The following is a 22,329-nucleotide window of genomic DNA, read 5'->3' on the forward strand; positions in this document are numbered from 1 at the left end:
ACAATTACTGAGCCTGCGCGTCTGGAGCCTGTGCTCCGCAACAAGAGAGGCCGCGATAGTGAGAGGCCCGCGCACCGCGACGAAGAGTGGACCCCGCTCGCTGCAACTAGAGAAAGCCCTCGCACAGAAACGAAGACCCAACACAGCCAAAAGTAAATTAAAAAAAAAAAAAAAAAGATAGGGAGGAAATTGAAAAAACAAAAAGAAACCCAGAATACTGCATTTACATTGTTTTGTATGTACCTTAATTCTCTTAACTGTACCTTAACTGCTCTTTAGCCCAATTTCAAGAGCTTTGAGGATGCATTGTGGATGTGGTTTATAATTCCAATCAATAAAACAACCAACAAAGATGAGATCTGGGGGCCTATGGTACAAGATTTGTGAATGAATGCATGTGTGTTTGTTTTAATTAAAATTAAATGTTTAAGGTATAGATGTATAATTTGTCACCATTCTTCGCTGTAACTGATGTTTAGAAATTGATATCGACCAGTCTTATTTATGTCGGAAGAGAGGGCTTCATGCTCCAGAATAAACATCTATTCATTTCAAAAGACTCAACCGCTATCCTTACTGTGATCTGCTTTGCAGGCAGGTGATCAACTATCTAGAGCGCGAGAGACCACACAAGCCTGCCCCTGCCCCGCTAACATCACCTGGAAGACGACTTACCTAGAAACCACAACGCCGTTCACTTGGAGGAACTTAAACAGGTCCTGTGCCTTCTCCCGGTCCCTGAACTTTTCCTTGGCAGTCAAGGTGTCATATGGTACCAAAAGAGGGTGACTGCCGCCACCTGGGGTCAGTAAAGTGAGAGATGACAAAATAGGTGGCTCTTCCTTTGCACTTCTGGGAAAACACACCTGCCCCCCAGCTCACCTTCTGCGGGAGATGCTGTGAACCTAGCTCACCTTTGCTCTCCAGCTCCAGCTTCTTCTTCTTGGCCCAGATATTGTGATAGTTCTCAGCTACCACCTCCACCATCCCCTGTGTCCCACCAGGGAGACGACGGTCAGAGAGAAAGCAAGCAAGAAAAATGGGTTCATATCTGCCCTGCTATTTCAGGCAGCCTCGGGAACAGAACACCACCAAATGCTAATGGCACATTGCTGAGTGTCTCCCATCATTAATTAGTCTGTGCTTATGCACCTCATTAGTTTTATATCTTCCCATACACACAGAAAACAATTTCTAATTCTGTCCTTTTCTGGTAACTTATTATCTTGGCAGTTTGATGCATTTCTGAGAAACACACATTTCCACTGGAAACTGCATTCTGGTGGCACTTCATTTGTCACAGGAGTTGAGTATTTTACTCCTGACCTGAGATAGGCAGCTGGGAGTGGGGGTCAAGCAAAACTCTAGGATCCCCGAAAGCCTTTAGCTTAGCAAACTAAAAATAATCACATGTTGGAGAAAACTGCTGCACATAAGATTTCTCAAATAGAATGCATCTTTATAAGGCTCATAAAATAGTGACCCGGAATGAAGGGTGTACTTCGGAAAGAAACTTTCTTTAAGGTCCAAAGCGTTGGTCTGATGGACTTTCTGAGGAGTAACGGCCTCAGGCTGGAGCCGGTCACGGTCACCGACATGTGCACCGGGGAGGAATGGGGGTGAGGAAGCTTAAGGCTTTAATTTCATCCTCTTGGGTGTAAGTCCCTAAATCCTACAATGATGACTTGTCTGTACCACCAAGGGCAACTCGAGTGAATCCACCACGGGATACACGATTGTCCTCAAGGTTGGGGGGTCCGGTGTGAGCAGTCCAGCACCCCAACCCAGGGGTCACCTCGTACGTTTTCTCCTAGTTGTTAATAGCTTTGTTCCTAGTTATCTCTCCTGGCTGTTATAAGTTCTGTTTTGGGTTTTCATACAGTAATTTGCTGTTCGATCTTCCTTTTATTGAGTCATGACCTGCTATGACGTCTCTGGAAGAAGCGCAAAGCCTCACCTTCTCGGACTGTTGGTTAATTCTGCTGAGACTGTGTCAGATGAGTGGCCTCTGCTCGTTGTGGCCCTCTCTAATTTTGATATTTCAGCGGTGATATGTTTTAGGCATTCCTCCCCCTCGCCTCTTTCTAAAAAACTCTTTGGAGGGTAATATGTCCTGCACTTGGAGGGGTTTTAGAAAGTCAGTTACGCTGTTCTGAAAGTATCAACACTGACCTGGAGCTCTCTGGAGAGCACAACGTTGGAGAGATCCAGGGGAGCAGGGCTGTAGCTGTTGCCCTAGGAAAGCAAAGGCAGAATCACTGGGTTTCCCGTTACTTGCCTTACTCTTATCAGCATCCCTGACTTCAGTGGCCAAAGATATGTCCCGAAAGATTCCCAGGGCTCGTGGGTGGTGGGCCTCAACTCTGATACCCTGGGGATAGCTTTCCCAGATTCTCCATGGGTTCTACTGGCCTAGTGTTGGCCTCTGGGCATGATGGTCATACCTGGCTGGCCTGGGACATGCTTCGAAGCTTCTCATTTTCCCGCTGTTGAAATAGGGCTTCTCCCTCTTTGGTCCTCTCTACTGTCCAGCCCACAGCCAGCATGGTTTTCAGGGACTCTCTGGCAGGCCAGCGATAAATTTCCTTCTCCTGGAAGAACATTGGAGCAGAAGAGCTGTGCAGGGCACGCCCCAGCACTGTGGCTGGCTTGTCTCCCGGAAGAGAGGTCCTCCCACAGTGGAAGGGGGCTAATTGGCTCCAGTTTCCTCTCACTGGGTCAGAATACCCTCTGCAGCATCCCGTCTGAAACACGTCATCCGTCTTTCTGAGGTTTTTAAGTATAGGACCCCACAGTCTCCTGCTTTTAGAGGGAATGTGCCAGACATATCCACAGTTTGTGGAGAAAGCAGAGCAAGAACAGGAGAATGACTTCTTCCCTCCCCCCACCCCCCAGCGCTGCCACCTCTGCCTCCTCTGTGCCCCGCCCACTGCACAAGTGTCGCCTGCCCTGGACCCACCCCTTTCTCTCCAGAGTGACTTCTGTTCTCTGGTAGGTACTTAAGAGGGGACATGTCAAAATGCATTTGCACAAAGCTCTCCTCGGAGCATGGGAAATAGACTTTCTTAGATTTAGAATTCTCTTTTGAGCCATGCACAATTTTATAACTGGTCAATATGCACATAAAGATACACATGTCATCCTTTACCTGTGACACTAGGTCTAAAGCCTACAAGGAACTCTTACTGATCGCAAGATAGGAATTCAGAGTTGAGTTGAACCAGATTTCATAATTTAAAAAAAACACAAACAAACCAAGAGACCTGTCCACGTTTCCCTGGGGACTCTCTTCTCTATTCTTTTTATCCGTCATGATTGGAAGTCCTTTCTATCTGAATTTTCTCCAACAATGCAAGTCCCGCCCCCCGTCCCCTGCAACAATCTAACAGAAGCCCTTCCTAGTTCAGTTACAAGTGAACCACAAATGCATTTTGGCCCAGCCTCTAAGTGCTGACTGGTGCTTCTCTCTCCAATGGGCTTTCAGAACCAAATAGCAGAATGGGAGGCTGGGTTCTCAGAAACCAGTCCTGAGGCTGTGGCCCACGGGCCAGCTCCTGAGGAGTCTGCCAAGTCCTGGCAAGTCTCTAAGGAACAGGACGGTGAATGTGCCCTCAACTCCTCTGCCATCTGATATAATTCCCAGGGAAGGGAAATTAGCATGGCCTGGTCCTTACCTTCTCTGTTAATGTCTTGAAAGGCCTGATCAATGGATGGGTCTTCACATTTTCATCCAGGGAAATTCCATATTTCCATCCATTCTGACTCTGTAGAAATGTTCTCAGTTCAAATATCCTTGGCACCCAGAGAGCCCCGCTAGGTGACCCACATCCCAGCTTCAATTTTCACTGAACAAATAGAATAATGGAATGTGACAGAGCTTGGAAATTTCCCTCCGAAATGTCTAACTGATCCTTTCGGGCTGTCAGGCTCTCTGCCCCCTGAATTTTGAACCCTGCTCCTTTGTTTCTTCTCGTTTTAGTTGCCGTCCCCTCCACTTACTCGCTTGTGTTTCAGGCCCACTACAGACAGAAGTATGCTTCAAAAGACCTGAGAACAATGCTTTTCAGAACAATGTGTCACAATCACAGGCAAGGACAGACGTCAAGGCTGAAGGCTTGTGAGTATTGGACCTACTGGCCACGGCTCGGAGGAGGCTGATTGGGTTTGCACCCTTTGCCCGCCAACCCCAGAGCAAAGCTGTAGCAAGGCATGTTTCTAGAATCATAGAGGTTTAAGAATTTCAGAAGTCATGCAACAAACATTGGTTGAATGCCTATGACAGTAGGTGCCAAACTCTGTCCCAGGCATGGTGGATACAGAAATAAATAAGGCTCTGTTTCCCATAACCTCACAGCCCAAAGACTTCTGGCTGCTCTGTCTCAGCCTCTGCCAATGTCCCCTTGTTAATGTGGCTGTTTCTCAAGTTTCTGTCCCTTCTCAAGGAACACTGTCCCTGGGGGATATAATCTAGGCCCATGGTCCCTAAGTGGATGAATCCCAAATCAGCATTTCCAGCCCAGATCTCTCTCCTAACTTCCATACCTATTTAAGCTCTGCTTGGATGGCCATAGGTACCTCTCAACAGGTCTGAAACAGCACCTGGAATTTCACTTCTCTAAATGGCTCTTCCTCTCAGGTTCCCTGTATCTCCGTGAACAGCACCAGCTTACATTCACTTTTCAAGCCAGAAATGTGGGAATCTTCCTTCTCTGCACTCTCTCATGTGTGTTCAACCTCCCAGACCTATTGGTCTGCCCCTCCTTCACTTTCCTGCCAGCGCTTTAGCTCAGGCCACCATCAGCTGTCACCTGGATTACTGCAACGGCTTCCTATGCGGTCTCCCTGTCTCCAGTCTTGCCGTCTCTCACGGATTCCATTTTCTACACCACTGTCAAGTGATTTTTATAAAATACCCTGCTCAGGGCACTCTGCTGCTTTAAAAATTTCTGATTCCCAGCTGCCATCATGGTAAAAATCCAAATTCTTTCTGGCTTCTACTGCTGCAGTGAAGATCGTGCTGGCCCTCTAGGCTCATGTCCTGCCCTTCTTCCCCTGCCCTACTCTGTGACCCCAGTGTGTTGAACCAAGCTCCCCTAAAGCCACCACACTCTCTTGCTTCTCGGGGTCTGCACCCGCTGCTTCCAGGGCCTGCAGTGCACTTGCTCCCCTGTGCCTGAACAATGGCCCCTCATTCATCACACCCTGTAGGTGTCAGCAGCTCGAGGAAGCATTCCCGGACCCTCCCTATTGGGCTGGGGTCTCTTCCTGTGTGCTCTCGCCCCGTGCCCATCACAGCACGGCACAACCTGTATAATGGCTGCTTTACTTGGTTTCTCCCACCGATTGTGGGGTCCTTGAGGGCAGGGGAAAATACTCTTTTCCTGTCAGATTATCAACGCCCTCCTGGCAAGGGTGAGCAAACTTGAAGCTTCCAGGCTAGTGGATGAGAGTGATTCATCAAATACCATGCCAGTAAATGCATAGTTGGTAACTGGTATATATAAATGTATAACCGCTGCAAATCCAACTATATAAGACTGCTATAAAAATACTGGGAAGGGAAAGAGCAAGGTGCTAAGAGGGCCTATAACTGAGAAATCTGGGAAAGAGGCGTCCTAGGAATTCACACTTGGACAGATTTTGAAGGAGGAATTGGTGAATGGTGTTTTCACACGTGTGAGTGCAGATGGGTACCTGGCTCAGACAGGGGGCAGATTCAGGCATATGCAGAGTGTGTGTGTGTGTGTGTGTGTGTGTGTGTGTGTGTTTATGCGCATGTGTGTGTGTGTGCTTGAGAGAGAGAGAGAGAGAGAGAGAGAGAGAGAGAACGAGCCTAAATGAAGGGGATATGGCTGGAGGGCAGAGGGTGAAGGGAGAGATGAGGCTAGAGATGGTAGCAGAGACCAGATGAAGCAGGGCCTATCAGGCCATCTTAAGGAGTTGGACGTTTATATGAAAAGAGTTGGAAGTTATTAAGGGATTTTAACAAGGAGAAGGGGCTGAGTTGGAGAACATGACCCATTTGGGAGAATCTGACCAAATTTGCATACAGAAACTACCACTTGCCTGCAGCGTGAAGAACAGACTGGAGAAAGTGCACGTGGGCAGACTAGTTAGAGGGTTATCACATCGTCTGGGTGAAAGATGAGAGCAGCTTAGACTAAAACCAAGGCATGGGCACAGAGAGAACCATTCAAGTTCAAAAGCGACTAAGGAGGTAAAAGGCACATGGCTTAGGGATGGATTGGATATTGCGATGGATTCATGTGTTGTCATCGGCTGCTTTTGTGCTACACCAGCAGAGATGAGTAGTTGCAGTGGAGACTGTCCGGCCCACAAAGCCTAAAATGTTTAGTCTCTGGCCCTTTATAGAAAAAGCATGCCAACCTCTGCTCTAGAATCATGAGTATTAGCCCATTCTACAGATACAACGATTGGTGTCCTCATGAGCTCTAAACAGGGGTTCAGGAAAGAATCAGAGCAGAGGCTGAGCCAGGGCTTCAAGCTGCCCCTCATCCAGGGTGCATCCAGGCGGGTGGCTTCTGCGGCCTTGCTGTGGAGATAGGTCCACCGTTACGGGCTGTAAGCTGCAGCTGGGCAAAGGCCCAGTGCTTAACTGGCTGCCCACAGGACTCCGAGATGTCTTTGGCATTCCTCCCCATGTGCCTGCCAGCATTAAAGGGCTGACAGAGCAATTAAACTTATTAGCAGCCTGACCTCATGTGGTGAAGAATTTTAAACACCAGCTGGACAGGCTTACTAATAAGGGAGGGTCTGGAAGTTCCAGCACTGCCCGCCACAGGAAGCCGTGTGTCCTCCCTAGAATAAAATTCAGCTTGCTGGCAAAATGCAAGGGTAAATCTTTCCATTCAATTTTCCCTTTTCTGACACTACATTCAAAGGAAACATTTAATAAAAGCCTCCGGCCCCACGTTAAGCCTTTATGTCAAACACACGCAAGCGTGTGCTTGGGCGCCGACTCCAGGAAACGCAACGTGAAGAGAGACATTAACACTCCCAGAAGCGATCGTTTTCTTGAGAGACACAAAAAGCCACGTCAGCAACTGCCCCCGCCCATTTCTCCGATCTCCACCAACCCTGGGAAATCACCGCTCAGAAATAATGAATGCCGTTGGCATGGCGAGTCTGTCACTTAGACAAGTCAGGCAGACTCCCAGGATTGGACCCTTTCATGTTCTTGGGCTGTTGTTTTGTTTTTTTCCCCTGACAATTGTCGGTTGGATGATGATCCCTACCTTATCACAGGCCCATTTATCATGTGAGTGCTCAGCATACTTGGTGACGATGTATTCCAACTTTTCAGGCAAGGAGAAACTGTGAAATGAGGGGAAAAATAAAATTACAACCTCCCCAAGCACTTCAGTCACATGTGCCGAAAAGATGGCCAGAGCTAACAATCGGCCGTCGGAAGTTGCTTGTGATCAACCAGCTAACCCCAAATTTGAAGTTGGACCCCAGACGCAGTGACCTTCCTGAGCTCCAAGCATATCCAGGACCAGGTCACAGACACACCCATGGCTAATCAGAGGGCGTCTCTGCAGCAGCCTCTGCTTCACAGGTGGCCTCCCTCCAGCTGCTCTGGGTTCCCTTGGCTCCTAAGAACCACTTTGGCTCCTGGGCTAGACCTGTCCGGGTTAGACTGTGAGAATCCCTTCATCCAAAGACACTGTCCTGCCATCTCACAGCTCTGATCTGTGGATGGCAGAAGTGGGTAGCTATAGGACCAAATGATACAAAATAATGCTTGTCTACATTTTGGGGTTTGGTGATTCATGTTTAAATACTAGAATCATGGCAACCCAGTAGACACACCTGTCACTTCTGTTAGCCCTGCAGCTTTTGCCCCTTCTGTTGGCAATACGCCTCCGCTTCGCTTTAAGGAATAAGTTTTCCTGACTTGCGTGCGGTCTTATGTGAACTGTCTCTGAGGATTGGCTCTGACGAGGCCAGTCAGACTCACTCTTCCTGGAATTTGAATCTTTCTTTTTTTTGGCCGCACTGCACGGCTTGTAGGAGAGCTCAGTTCCCCGACCAGGGATTGAACCTGGGCCACAGCAGTGAAAGCACTGAATCCTAACCACTAGACCACCAGGGAACTTGGAATGTGAATCCTGAGTTGAGTGAGACCAGGACAGCAAACTCTTCAGGGTGACTCATCCAATGTGGACACCTGGAGAATGTCCATCTGGTCACTCTGCCTTAGTTCCGGCCCTTGCTGAGGCCTGCTTAGTCAGCCTTTCACTAGGTTTTAATAATGACCCCACATCCTTGCAATAAGGCCCTTTTCTGTTTACGTTTTGGTCACAGTTTCCATTATTCACAGTACTCAAAGAGCCATACTGATGTCAGAGGTCTATTTGAAGAAATCAGAACTCTCAAAAAAACACCGAATGAGTCATCATTAGCACACCATTGTTAGAGTACTGCATTGTCTCATGATGTTTATAAAAGCGTCCAAGTGATCACACCTTTTGTCCTCCTTCAGCACACTTACGTTTTCATAGGGCCAAGCTCTCCAAATCAATACCTGCCTTCCCTTTGGCCTTAGCTTGAAGACTCACCACACCACTTACCTCTTCCTTACAGCAGGTTCAATTCTGTTTCCCACCATCCACTCAGCTCAAGGCTCTGCTGATGGAATATGTATTTAATTTTCCCAAAGATTAATTTTATATGTTATCAAAGTTGACAGCTCTGGGGAAGGGCTCAGGCTATGGATCTCATCTGAGAACTACTGCCATAAAACATAAGTCCAAGGGGCTCACAGGGGATGCCTTCTTTTCCCTGCTCATTCTACAGCAGTTTTGGAGCTTTTCATTGAAACTGCAGCTGGATATGAAGCCTGTATGCCCCATGACCCATAATCATAATTGGGGCCGTACCGCCAAAGACAAAATTGAGCAGATCTTGTCTAATACTTTGTCCGTGGCCTAATCATCACCAGTGAGGAATGCTGGAGAATCAGGCGGAGAAATGAAAAAGCGCTATTGTAGAGTTTTTCCAAAGATCCAGCATCCGTTGGCAAAGAGCAGGTCCAGTGGCTCAAATAAGGACCCCATGTTGTTCTGCCCTCACACCCTGAAGTCCTGCTGGAGCTCAGCTGAGTGTTATTTATGGAGATGTTTTGATGTATGATGTTATTAGTACTGTACATGCCTAATTCACAAAGAGCAAAGATTTCGTCAAAAAACTCATTAATAAATTAATTGCATCATTTGTCAGGGTTCTTGCGGTGCCTCAGGTGACATATGTGGAGAGCATCTACCTCTTATAATAAATAAATAAACCAACCCCACCCTCCAAAAAATAGCCCAGAATATAATAATACAGCATATAATCAGATATGGATGGATTAATCTTTCAGGAGTTTAGGACAAAATCTAGCACCTAATGTGACTTGTAGTGTCAAGGGACATGATGAACCATGTTGGCAGGAGGGAAGGGAGGGAAGCTTAAATTTCTGGCTACCTTCTGAAAGAGAAACACTGGCCACGGGGCAAAATCTAGGACCAGCTTAGAGATGATTCTGGACTCACTTCATGGTGTTGATAGGCTTGGGGTCAAAGTTGCCATCTGCGTCCACTGAGACCTGTTTCTCCAATGTGGCTGAGATTCTGGTATCTACATAGTCTGGTGGCAAGGCCCCAGCTATAGCACTGAGACAGGGCAGGGCCATTCGGAAAAGATCTGGGTCATACCTCTGTGAGGAAAGACAAAGACCATGTTAGCACACACACCAAAACCATAGCCCACCAGGCAGAACAGAACCACTCACCGATTAGCTGGGAAGAAAAAAAAAAAAAACACGTGCATTTGCCCAGGTTAACCAAAATGGGGAACATGTAAGGCCTGTAATACATTCTGGTGGAAACTGAGGCATCCTTGTCACAGAAAAGTGACAATCTGTAAAGCCTTCAAGTCACCGTTTGCTGTAGGTTGAGAAACCTTAAATCAAGGTTTAAGTCAACATCTCCTAACTAGTTAATTGCAGGAATACCTAAAGGTTAAAGTGGTTCTCACTAGGCCAACAGAGCCTACAAACTTGTCGGCCATAGATGGTTACAGAAAGTGACCCAGCCTGTGCCTAGGGAGGGCACAGCAGCTTTGCTGGCTCCCTCGGTAGCTGATGCAGGTCATATGCTGACACCATCAGCAGACTGCTCTGTACCACAGACATTCTCTCCTGAACCCGGCCAGGAAGGAATCTCAGTTAAAACATGTCAGGTGAGGGACAACCTTTGATCTGCTTGTACTAGACCAAAGGAAGATAGGAGTGAAGATCATGTAAGTGCAGGTAAACACCAGACTGCAGCTGTACACCTGCTCCAGACTTCTGGAAACCCAAAAAACTTCTCATTTTCTACCTTTAAAGCTGGTGACCTGTCTATGGCCCTACCACCCTCAATGTTCCCGATCTTGTCTAAAGCTGGTGACGTCACAAATCTAAATCTGGGGTAAGGGAAGGGGAGGCAGGTGTGAGGCTGCCTACAGGTCGGGGCTGTAATCCAATCAGACTACACAGGAAGGCCTGGGATTCAGAGGCCCGCATCCTCCCTCAAGCTCCTTCTCCTCGGTGGCTGGGAAGCACCTCGCCTGAATGGCGTAAGGTCTCCTGGGAATCCCACGTCCCTGCATCAGGGCAGACGCTAGGACTTCTCTAGGCTTCAACTTGGCGAAGGCCAGCTAACCGGGGCCCCACAACATAGCAGGGAAGGAATGGGGGCGGGGTAAGTCATTAATACTGGAACCAGGAAATATCTCCGTGATTCACTCTGGAAGTTGCCCTTCCATATATTAGCTTTGTGAGTCTGGCAAGTCATCAACTGCTCTTTCTCTCACCTGTCGAATGAGGGTCGGGCTAGCTCCTACTTGAGAGAGTTGGGGTAATGAATACGATCCGCTTGTGAAGTGCCTGGCACGGTTCTGGGCACATGGTAGATAGAGGCTGACTAGGTATCAGCTATTCTTACGTGCAGGTGGTTGTATCACCGAATGGGCAAGCCCCCTTCTTTGTTCAGGAAGCACTGCCATTACCTTATGGGCAAGGGAGTCAAGAATCCCCCAGAAGAGCTTCTCTGTCAGATGCAGCTCATCTTCCACAGCCAGACCATAGCTCCCCCAGCCTGACGGCAGACAGTAATACTTCCAGCACTGTTCGTAGTGATTTGTCAGAAGCTGGGAGGTTGAGAACAGATGTGCACCAGTGCGGTGGGGCCAGAGATGATCCACAGGTATCAACAGCACACAGGGGAGAAGAAAACAGCACACACCCGTCAGGAGAGTGAAACCAACAATGGAAACAGTTCGGTTATCTAGAGAGAGGCCCCCAAACGCCACTGGCAACGGTCTGCTCTTGTGCCTAACGAGCTCCAGCCTGAACGGAATCTACCTGATTAATTCTCGTGCCTCCTAACTCTTCCCTCGCATTTCCTGGAAAATGGAGAGGAACTGTTTCTCCTCCTACTGAGAAAATGCTACCCTCCGGAAGTAGTCACCGTGTGCTGTTCCAGGCAGTCAGGGATGGGGAGAATTTCTTCTGAGATCTTTGCTTATAATAAATCTGGGAGATCCTGGTAATGCTGACATGGGGAGGGGAGGATGGGGACTAGGCTGTGGGTCTGCAGATTTTCTCAGCATTGATTACTGCCCCTGGCTTCCCTGCCTTTCGCTTGAGCCTTCTGATGGTCCAGCCATGTTGCAGCAGTTCCCCACATGGCCAACAGAGGGCACACGTACACTGCCAATGGTCCCACCTCAGCCGGCGGGATCCACATCCTCCAAGAAAAATCCTGCTGATCTAAGGGGTAAAGGTGAGCTTATTGAGGGCTATCGATGATGTTTCTTTGGGAGCCAGAATCCAGCTGACGGCACAGGTCTGCCAAGGAAGCAATGCCAGGTTGAACTGTAAAAACTGTGGTTTTTAGCTAAAGGATTTTTTGGGTTGAAAACTGGGAGTGTTAGGGTTAGACAGAAGAATGAGCCCGTGGAGGACTGTGGAATCTCTGACAGCATACAAACTGTCTTCTGCCTGGCGTGGAGAAAGAGGATGAACTAAAGGCTTCTGGGAATTCTGTTTATCCCGGTAAAATGCTTCTTGAAATCCTTGCGTGAACTATTGATATTTCTGAAAAGAGGGAAAAGTTCTGTTGAAATCACTGGGCTGGCCACTGCTGACCCTTTTGAATATGCTAATATGGCAGGTGCCTCAGAGGTAAAAGGTGAAAAACACTGCCCTCTGTGTGGGTGGCTGATTCTGGTGTCCTTCTACCCAGGCCCAGATGCTCCCTACACCAGCAACGAAATGTTGGTAATCTGTGAGAAAATCAGGAATCAGGTGGCAAAGAGAGGGCTCTGTGGCCTTACTTTTCATTAATAAAACAAGAGAAAAGAAGTAAAAAAAAAAAAAGTGAAAAAGAGGACCTGTTACAGAAGGAAAAAAAAAAGCACAACACAGTATGGAATAGAAAAGGGACATTTTATTTTCTGTACCTAAATGAAGAATCACAGGGCCTTCAAAGCTTTTTGAGATTAAAAACATTCTGAAAACCTAATTAGGGCAGGAAAGTACAAAATCCAAGTGCCCTCACTAACCTCTGCTAAATAACAAGTAATTGGTAGAAATCGATTAAGGAAAATTGGAGCAGTTAATGAATCTAGCAGAACTACTCTTTCCAACCTTGACACTCAAGAAGGGATTTGATTTTGGAGATTGTATTTAGTTGGCTATCAACTTAAAGGAGTAAAACCCATTTAAGATGTATTTTGCTCCCCCAGTTGTGAAGATCATGTTTTACAACGCAAGTTTCCTGGGCCATAGACTGTTTTTTCTGTAACAATAGAGAGGTTTACCTTAAGAGGCATTTTGCAGTATTCACTGAGTTGCGGCACATCAAAAACTAGACGTCGCAGGAGTTGCTGTAACATGGAAGGCTTCAAGTGACTGCAGTATGAAATAAGAAAAACAAAAGGATAGAATGAAAAAAAAATAAGGAAGAGGGAATGAAAGGAATACTCAGCGATAACCATATATTAGAGCTAAGCTTCAAAACACTTAGCTCCTAAGTCAAAAGATCATGGATAAACCACAGTCTATGATAAAACACTTTAAAAACTGAGTATAGTTAAAATGCAGAAAGAGGGAGTGGGCTCATGGCTTGAGATCCCTAAGGTTAAATTCCAATCACCATGTGACAAGATGCACACTCAAAATACAGCCACTGATTATGTGCAAAGAAGTCTATAACAGAAAGAAAAAGTGCAGGTGATTTTAGAGCCATTGCTACGAACCGACCATCCTCCCGAACTCTGCAAAGGAAGAAGTTAGAGGTGATCAGCTGCACGGGTGGAATCTGAGGCCACCTTCTGGTGTGATCTGAGGTGTGCTCTGAGTTACTACCTGATCCCTGATATTCTCATTATTGAAATCATTTCTTTGGGTTAAGGGTCGGTCCTCAAAAAAACTCCTTTTAAAGGCAAGTTGAGTAATTAGAGAACAATGTATCAAATTATCAAAGCGTTCATGGCCTTGGTATTTGGTGCAAGTAAATTCTGAGATAGAGAAAGGAGAGATGAGCAACGCTGATTTAGCCTATATTTTCAGATTGCCAAACCTTTCAAAACTCAGTGGAACATCTGGATTCTTCCCAGTGAAAATACAAACTTACACACAATTTGGCACGTAAGTTCAGCCCATGAGCCCCTTTCAGAGACGTCTAAGAGCCATGGAGGCAAAGTTAATAACTGATGTTGAATGTAAAAATGCCAGGAAAGAAAGCCCTGGAGGCATCCACAACAAGAAGCATGGACATGAACGGAGACAGACAACAAAGTTCGTCTGTTTCACAACTTTTGGTAGAGCTGGCCTTGCGATAAAAAGCCCTGGAGTGAAGAGGTCAGGCATAATATATAGCAAAAAAAAAAAAAGCTTGTCTCTAAATGTAGTAATTATAAGCGTATAAAGTTCCTCATTTTTTTTTACATCGTTTACCCAATTAGCAATATCACCTTAGATTGACTAACGAATAAAATCAAGGAATAAAATAAATCTCTAACTTGATTAATTCCTGACTTACTAAAAATAAATTAAAAATCTATGTAAGTGTCAGTTTCTCTGTGTTTCTAGAGCTCAGATGGTTAAGAGGAGGAGTGGGGAAGCTCCTAGGAGTACAGGTATAGGGCTGTGAGCTCTATTTTTGGTTTGATGTAAAATTCTAATTTCCCCAAGGTCTGATCTGATTCTTTAAAAACATTTGCGCTAACATCAGTCTCACCATGACTTTTTTTTTTTTTTTTTTTTTTTTAACTAGGAAACAGCTTATGCTGGGAGACAGGACTTTTGGTTTGGTTTCTAAGATACCTGTTGAGTTCAGATCCAGCAAAAGGTAGAACAAGATCTATAGCTGTGATCGATGTGGCTACCAGCCAATTACAGAATCGATGCTGATAGAAGACTTTCTTTCTGTGCAGACTCACTGTTTATTCCCTTGACCACTACTCAGAAGAAAAGTAGGAGCCCATGTACACCAGTAACGGGGCTCTTGTCTCTCCTTTTGAAGTGGCAGCATGGAAACCCTAGTCACCCTATTAATTCCTAGAGGTCTATAGTGTGTTTACCAAGCTTTGTCTCTCTTCTAAGACCAACAGTATTCAAATGAGCTTAATTCTCTGCCAGTTCTAATAATATTGGAATGAATGAAGTGCTGTCAGAGTATAGGGCCTGATTTTGGCAGAGGATCTCAGAGAGAAACCCCTTCTGTGGGGTCTGGGTGGAGGTCTCCCACCTTCCACTCCACACCCTAGGCAAAGAGTACTGTGCATGACACAGTTTGGTCCCTAAAGCAGTTGAAGCCTGTAGGCCTTAGATGATAGAAAGGTAGCAGATAGAGGTTAATTTTAATAAAGCATTTAAAATGGAAGGACCATTGTTACATTTGAAATATAAATGTGAGATTGCCTTTTAACTTGATGTCCTAAAAGGACTGACCAATTCCTTTTTTCTAGGCAGCCCTAGCCCCTCACTGAGCAGTCATCTCTTGTGTGACTAGGAAACAACCCATTCAACAAGAATCAGGACCAGACCCAGCTGGCCGCTAAAGGGGGCACCTGCTGGTCCTGACTCCAGGACAACCTACAGCAGTGATTCTCGGTCTTGGCTACATCATGGCATCATCTGGGGAGCTTCACAAGCTAGAGGTCTGGCTCTCATCCCTGAAGGTTTTGATTTTTTGGGCCGAGGTGTGGCCTGGCATTGGGGTATTTATTTAGTAGCTCCCAGGTGATTCTAATACATAGCTGAGGTGGAAAGCCACTGGCTTAAGCAGCAGAGCCTGGTCCTAGACTGTGCTGCTGAGACCCGCCACGGGAAGAGTCCTTCTTCCTTTGACCCAACCAGTCCTGATGGAGTTTCCTGACAATCTCCCCTCTTGGGGGTGACTTTACCCTCTTCCTTGTTTGGCCCTGATGCTCATCTGTAGCGGTGAAAGCTACTGCCCTTCATTCCCCACGGGGACTGGAGATGCCTTCTTTTCTTCGTTTCAGGCCTTGTGAGGCCTAGAGTAGGTTGTTTGATTGACACTTTTACAGTCTGGCCTCTGTGTAAAGGTCCACTCATTCAGAATAGGAAAATCTGCTTCTGGCTCTATTTTAGGAACTAAAGCATTATTTCTTATATGCGGTAGGGGGCTAGGCCTGCCTAGAAATAAACAACTGGTCAGTCCTTTCAGTTCTTATTAGTTCAGAATACTTCAGGCCTGAAAATCAGTCTCATCTCCTGGTTCACCAGCCCTAAAGGCTAGAGCCCGAGCTGTCGGCCTCACTTCCCCAGAGCGAGAGATAAGCCTCAAAGGAGAAGCGATCAGAAAGAACCTGTGGGATAAATTAGAAGTTTCGGATTAAAATATACATACAGGGCTTCCCTGGTGGCTCAGTGGTTAAGAATCTGCCTGCCAATGCAGGGGAGACGGGTTCGAGCCCTGGTCTGGGAAGATCCCACATACCGCGGAGCAACTAGGCCCGTGAGCCACAACTGCTGAGCCTGCGCGTCTGGAGCCTGTGCTCCGCAACAGGAGAGGCCGCGATAGTGAGAGGCCTGCACACCGCGATGAAGAGTGGCCCCCGCTTGCCGCAGCTAGAGAAAGCCCTCGCACAGAAACGAAGACCCAACACAGCCAAAAATAAATAAATAAATAAATAAATATTTAAAAAATAGTGTGGGAAAAAAAAAACATACATACATACATATATATATATATATATATATATAAAATAGATAACCAACAAGGACCCACTGTACAGCACAGGGAACTATACTCAATATCTTGTAATAACATATAATGGAAAAGAATCTAAAAAAAGAATATGTATATATATATATATGTATACCTGAATCACTTTGCTGTATACAAAACTAACACAACATTGTAAATCGACTGTATTTCAATAAAAATTTTAAAAAAAGAAAAAAGAGCCTGTAGCAAGTAGGGGACCCAGCATATCCTTAGAGGCTGAGCATATCCTCAGACTAGATTCACCAGGTTTTGGGTTACACCATTCAATGCAGCTGATGTGGGTGCGTACACGGAAGTGAAGCACATAAGACCGGGTACTTACTTGCAAATGGCCAGCAAACACTCCTCTATGGTGTCCCTCTGAGCTTTGGTGAGGGAACGGCCCTTGGAAAGCCTGTATATCGTCTGCAGCGTAGAGTCGATCAAAGAGGAGTAGTGCTCTGTTCCAGCAAAGAGAGGGGCGCATCTCGTGAGGAGTGGGAGCACGGCAGAACATATGTACCTGTTCAGGGCCAGCACGGCCTCGGTGGTGCTGAGGGAAACCTAAAGAAAGAAGATTGAGACGCTGATTAGTCTCCTGGGAAAGACAGAGCCAGGATTCCCCCTGTACTGAGCTCTCATCTAGTAGGGTGGGGAGGTGTACACATATGCGTGTTTCACAGTGACAGACTGAACAACTTTCTACCTGGTCTAAAGAGACCTATTTCCCTTTTGCATCTTAAATGAAAAAGAATCAGGTTAAAAGAAACAATAAACAGAAGAAAAACAAAGGCTAGCTGGTGCTAACTCATTCCAAATGGTCCACAAACATCTGTTCCCTTCAAAGAAGAAGCCTAAACGCTTATTAAAATCAGCTGATGACCAGTCTAACCCAACACCCTTGATATGTGCAAAGACCAACTGCCAGGCTACTGTATTATTATTCTGGTTTTCGCTCTCTGTTTTCACTGTGTGGAGACTCACAAGCTGTCCTCTTGCGATCGTGAGATTAGTAAACGGTTACAAGCTGAGCAAGCTCTCAAACTCACTGGTTGTGTGACAATTTTACAGAGAGGAAGTGGAGCTCTGACCCCCATCACCTAATTTTTGAGCATTGTGAGCAATTTGCAATCTGATAATTGGTATGAGGGGAAGACATCACTGAAGGGAACCTAACTCTGCACGGGGAAAAAGTGTACAAGGAATAGACATCAAGGGCCTCCTCTTAAACTCTGCTGTAATCCTCATGCACAATGTTATCTCTCTTGCTCATTTATATTTAGTGTCACTAAGTGGGCCTTCCTTAGATTTAAGGAAGGCCCACTTAGTGACACTAAATATAGCCAAAGCATGCTTAACTACCATCTTTGAAAAGTGCAGAACTGCCAAAGAAACCTTGAGGTCCAGAGAGATGAAATATTATCCTTATTTTCTGTCATGATCACAGCCATTGTATCTGTAACGCATTTCCTTTAACTTACGATCTGATAAACTGTTTTCTTTGAATGGTACATATTTCTGGGTGTTTCTATTAATTATCAAAAGTTTGCCTTCTAGGAGCTGCAGTAATCGTATGGAAAGAAATAGCTAATCTTCCACATTTATCACTTTAAAAGAGTTGTTAAAATGAGGAAGGAAGAGCTTTGATTCCGGTGGCTTAAAAGTTTTCGAAAGAGAATGCATGAAAATGTGTGTGCTGAGGAACTGAATACAAAACGTCTTTTGTGGTAGGTGGTGTGTAGACAAGCATGTGATTTGAACGCCAAATTCTAGAATAGTATTTGCTGTTTATTTGATCTATAAACAAGTTGAATGCTTTGATCAGGAAAATTGGGAATGTCCCACAAGTTAAAAATATTTTAATATTTTAAATCAAGGAATTTATAGGAAACCTCAAAAAAATCGCTGTGAAAGCATTGTTTTAATTTTACAAAACAGCCATATGCCTCTAATGCCTTCATGGATATACCATTTCTTATCTCCATGCCACAGCTAGGGACAGAGCTCCCATTCAGACTGGAGCTCATAGTGCTTTCCATTTCTGGGTGACCCCATCCATTTCTGTGTAACTCGTTCAAATGGAATCCACCCCAGTTAAGATATTGGTTAGCTGACCACCCATCACCAGTGCTCAGACCTCTATTGCTGTTGGACACCAGGTGGAGCCTTTGAGAAACTTTATGACTGATCAAGAAGATATGCCACTGGCTCTTTAAAAACAACCCTAAACTGGCCAAGATTTGTTTGAAAACTTACGCTGATCTAATTGGTCTCTCCTCCTTGGACCCAGGACTCCTGGTACACTATCTCTCTGCTTCATCCTGACTTGGGGCATCCGGCATCTATGTGTTCTAACTCCTGGGGCCTCCTGTCTTGATGTCTCTTGATGTTGGATTACCCTACCTCACACTTGACTTCCAAACTTGGATTTGCACTTGGCCTCTAACACTGACCTTGTCATGCCGTGAGCTTCGGACTATCCTTCCTGATGGTCAGTGCACGTAACTTAAGGAGTGAGAGTATGAAGAGTATTTCCAGTCTATCATGCTGCCAGCCATCCTTTTTCATAAGTGACAGAGCCATAGTTCTCACGTGAGGGAGATTTTGTCTCCCAGGGTACCTCTGGTGAATTGCTTTGGGGGGGTGTGCTACGGGTATGTAGTACCAGTAAAGGCCCGGGATGCTTTTAAACATTCTACGATGCACAGGATGCTCCCCACCGCCACCTCAAAGAGTGCTGAGCTTGGGAAGCCTTGCCCTAGAGGGAGTATCTGAGGTCTGAATATCTGAATATCTGAGGTCCAGTTTACCTGCACATAAGTCTCTGGACTAATAAATTCACATCTGCCATTTCTTGGTTCTTCTATTTTCTCACCCTTTAAAGCAAACTGTTAGTATGTAATCAGTGAGTAGATAGAAACTATTCACTTCTAATTCCAATGTTAATCATTTAAAATGATGGAAAAATAATTTTTCTTATTTTAACCACTTACTGTATCTAAAGAGGCAGAGGCTCTTAAGTCAGGTAAAAATCCAACTTCCAACAAGTGGAGCAGGAAAGTTTGATCCTTTATACCATAAACACGGTCCAAGAACAGCACCATGGGTGCCTTGTGGTCGGGGCAGAAGTTGGCCGCCATATCTGGTTCGCTGACTGATCCATCTGAAAGACACACAGAGAATGTCACTTCCCCTTTTCTAGCTCCACAGTCTCAAATGGAACACAGAGCTTGTCTGGCTATGGCTTGTTCTCCTGACAAGAAACAGGAATTTTAGAAATAATACAGTGTTGTGCTAGAGTCAGCTTATACTGGCTTGGAAGAACTGACTGTTAAAATTTCAGGAATTTTGTGAGCCAGTTATTAGATATGCCCATTATTAAAAATTATGATTTGCAATTAAGTATATTATATTTTAAAAGGTAACAAGTACTCAAAGATCACCACTTCCTAATTATTGTACTATAAACTATACTTGAGGTTATTTATATCTGTTGTATTTGTATGTTGGAAGCACAGTACAACAGGGTGCTATGTGCATTCTCTGTCCAACTCCATGCTCAGTGGTATCACATTGGGAGCTTGAAATTGGTGGGTAAATGCCAGGAATCAGGGCTTGATTTATTGCTTTGTTGAATGATGAAGAAAGTGAGGGAGAAAAATGTAAAGCAGATTAAATTGAAAAGTTGAAAAGTGTGTCATGCTTACAGCCATTGTAACATAAATAGCACAAAACTGAGGAAATACTCTTTCAGTATTTAGAAACTATTATTTGATTTGGGTGAAATTTAGATCAGATCATCCAAGAATTCTAACCTTATTTTAATAGAGTGGTTCAAAGATAAAGTGGGGAAATATCATGAAGAAAATAAAAATTTCTTGACTTGGAGAACAAAAAGGATCTTGAAAGAGGATAAAAAAGAAAGTCTTCCTCCTACTGTTTTGTTAACACCAAAAACTAGGAAAGAGAACCCTTACATGATCAAGCTAAAGTCATAGCTTATATAAATACTGTACTTCATAAGGCACCCTGAGAGCCGCAAACATTTAGCACTATCCAGCCCAGAACCTAATGCAGCCCAGGCACCTGTGCAGGGCTCTGGGAGAGCAAGGAGAGAAGACATCTTCCAGACAGGAGGTTGCCTGCTTCTCCTCCCCTGAGCACCAGGGGGAGCTGTTTGCAAACATCGGAGGCTGAATTAATCTCTCAGACACGTGGTGTTCTGAAGAACAGTATTTTTACCGGATACTAATGAGTGCTTTGTGTTCAAAAAGTTTGGGAAACACTGAGTTCAACATTTATTTTCTTTATCATATGTTTTCTCAGAGCCTTTATAATCTTAATGTGCTTCATGAAGTTGTAAAATGTGATATATTCAAGAATGATGTCACCAAGATGGGGGGGTAGGAGACCCCAGCCTTGCCACCCGCCCCCCAAAGATCAACAATTAAACACCTATCCATGAACCAAACCAGTCTGGGAGAGCTCAGGGATCCACTTAAGAAACTTCAACAGAATGGAACAAAAACTCTGAGAGTAAGTGTACAAAAAGGGCAGGAAGGGTAGCTTCATTTTGCCTGCATCGCAGTGGCAAGAGTGAAACTCCTCAGCTGGAAAGAGTTCCTTTTGCCAGAAAGCGAGGGTGAGGTGGGTGATCGGCTTCCCCAGCCTTCTGGGGCACTGCATGAAGGACTAGCTTTGGTTTCACCCCACCCAGAGACTGGCAAAGCTGAGATGTCTAGAGATGGCTAGGAACAAGGAAGAAGGGCAGGGGCTACGAGTATCAGCCACACAGTAGGAGCCACTGTGGTTCCCAGTGACCTGCTTGCTGAGGACCCAGCAGCTTCTGCCACTGAAGAAACCAAAAGCCAGCACAGCCGCCACAAAATCCAGATTTCACCAGTTTTTGTCCCACAGGTTTTTGTGTTCACAGATGCCCAGTCACCTGACTCTCTCCCCAGTGCCTCTCCTGCAACAGCCAGAACCCAAAATCCGCACTGGCAGCCTGCCCCAGCCTCTGTGGTCGTGCAAGTACAAGATGCCACCTAGACACCTTCAGCTGAAGGGTTAGTCACTCCAGCTGTGCACCTGCACGCTGCCAGCCCAGCTGTCATCACTGGCCTCCACTGCTGTGCATGCACCCAGGCGAGACCCTGCAGGCACGGGAGTGCACGCTGATAGCCAGGGTCTCCGCAGGTGCTAGTGTACCCACAGTTGGCTCTGGTCTTTGCTGTTGGTCCCTGCCATTGCCACTACGTGTGTGTCTGCAGTTGGCCTCTGCCACTACACAGTCACCTGCAGCTGGTCCCTGCAGCCAAGTGTATGTGTACCACTGGCTCTGGCCACCACCACTGCCTACACTGGTCCCTAGTTACTAGAACCTAGAAGCACTGCTTAGGACCCCAACAGCCCTTGAAGCCACTGCGGAACCCAGGCGGCACCTGCCAAGGTCCATGCAGTTGTCAGTGTTGTTGACCCCAGTGGCCTGAGTCAATAAGACATCATGCCCCCTCTGGACCTGAAGCTGCCGCACACCCCCGTACTTGGTGCCCTGTACCATTAGACCTTGGGTCACAGTACACTTTAATGAACCCCACCTGAAGGTGAAGCTCTTTCTTTACCAAAGTCAGTCCATAAAGTCTGGAAGAGGTGACTGCTTCTTCAAAGGCACAGATACCTACGCGAGGCTACAGGAATCATGAAGGCTAAGGGCAACGTGACAGCACAAAAAGAACACAGTAAACTTCTAGTAACTGAACTCAAAGAAATGGAGATACATGACTTGCCTGTCAAGGAATTCAAAATAATTATTCTAAAGATGCTTAGAGTGCTACAAGAGAATCCAGATAAACAACTTAATACAGAGAAAACAATACAAGAACAAAATGATAAGTTCAACAAAGAGATAGAACAGAACATTAAAAACATGAAAAAGAACAGAAAAGAGATACTGGGGCTGAAGAATACAATGGCTGAATGGAAAAATTCAATAGAGAGATTCAACAGCACACTGGACCAAGCAGAAGAATCAGTAAACTCAGAG

General features: G+C 45.7%; 1 protein-coding gene across 1 annotated transcript in view; it reads right to left on the minus strand.

The window, feature by feature from the left end:
- Window positions 1–22,329, minus strand: part of RYR3 (ryanodine receptor 3) — a 378,467-nt gene that overhangs the window by 95,565 nt on the left and 260,573 nt on the right. The window contains exons 47-57 of the mRNA XM_068538049.1: window positions 19,280–19,449; window positions 16,630–16,850; window positions 12,871–12,961; window positions 11,056–11,196; window positions 9,558–9,721; window positions 7,257–7,335; window positions 3,675–3,764; window positions 2,445–2,591; window positions 2,173–2,235; window positions 915–990; window positions 676–799 (exon numbers count right to left, since the gene is read on the minus strand). Of these exons, the coding sequence (XP_068394150.1) occupies window positions 676–799; window positions 915–990; window positions 2,173–2,235; window positions 2,445–2,591; window positions 3,675–3,764; window positions 7,257–7,335; window positions 9,558–9,721; window positions 11,056–11,196; window positions 12,871–12,961; window positions 16,630–16,850; window positions 19,280–19,449 (1,366 nt within the window). The remainder of the gene's footprint in view (window positions 1–675; window positions 800–914; window positions 991–2,172; window positions 2,236–2,444; window positions 2,592–3,674; window positions 3,765–7,256; window positions 7,336–9,557; window positions 9,722–11,055; window positions 11,197–12,870; window positions 12,962–16,629; window positions 16,851–19,279; window positions 19,450–22,329) is intronic.

The sequence above is a fragment of the Eschrichtius robustus genome, chromosome 1, assembly GCF_028021215.1.
Source record: "Eschrichtius robustus isolate mEscRob2 chromosome 1, mEscRob2.pri, whole genome shotgun sequence".
In the NCBI taxonomy this organism is placed as follows: Eukaryota; Metazoa; Chordata; class Mammalia; order Artiodactyla; family Eschrichtiidae; genus Eschrichtius; species Eschrichtius robustus.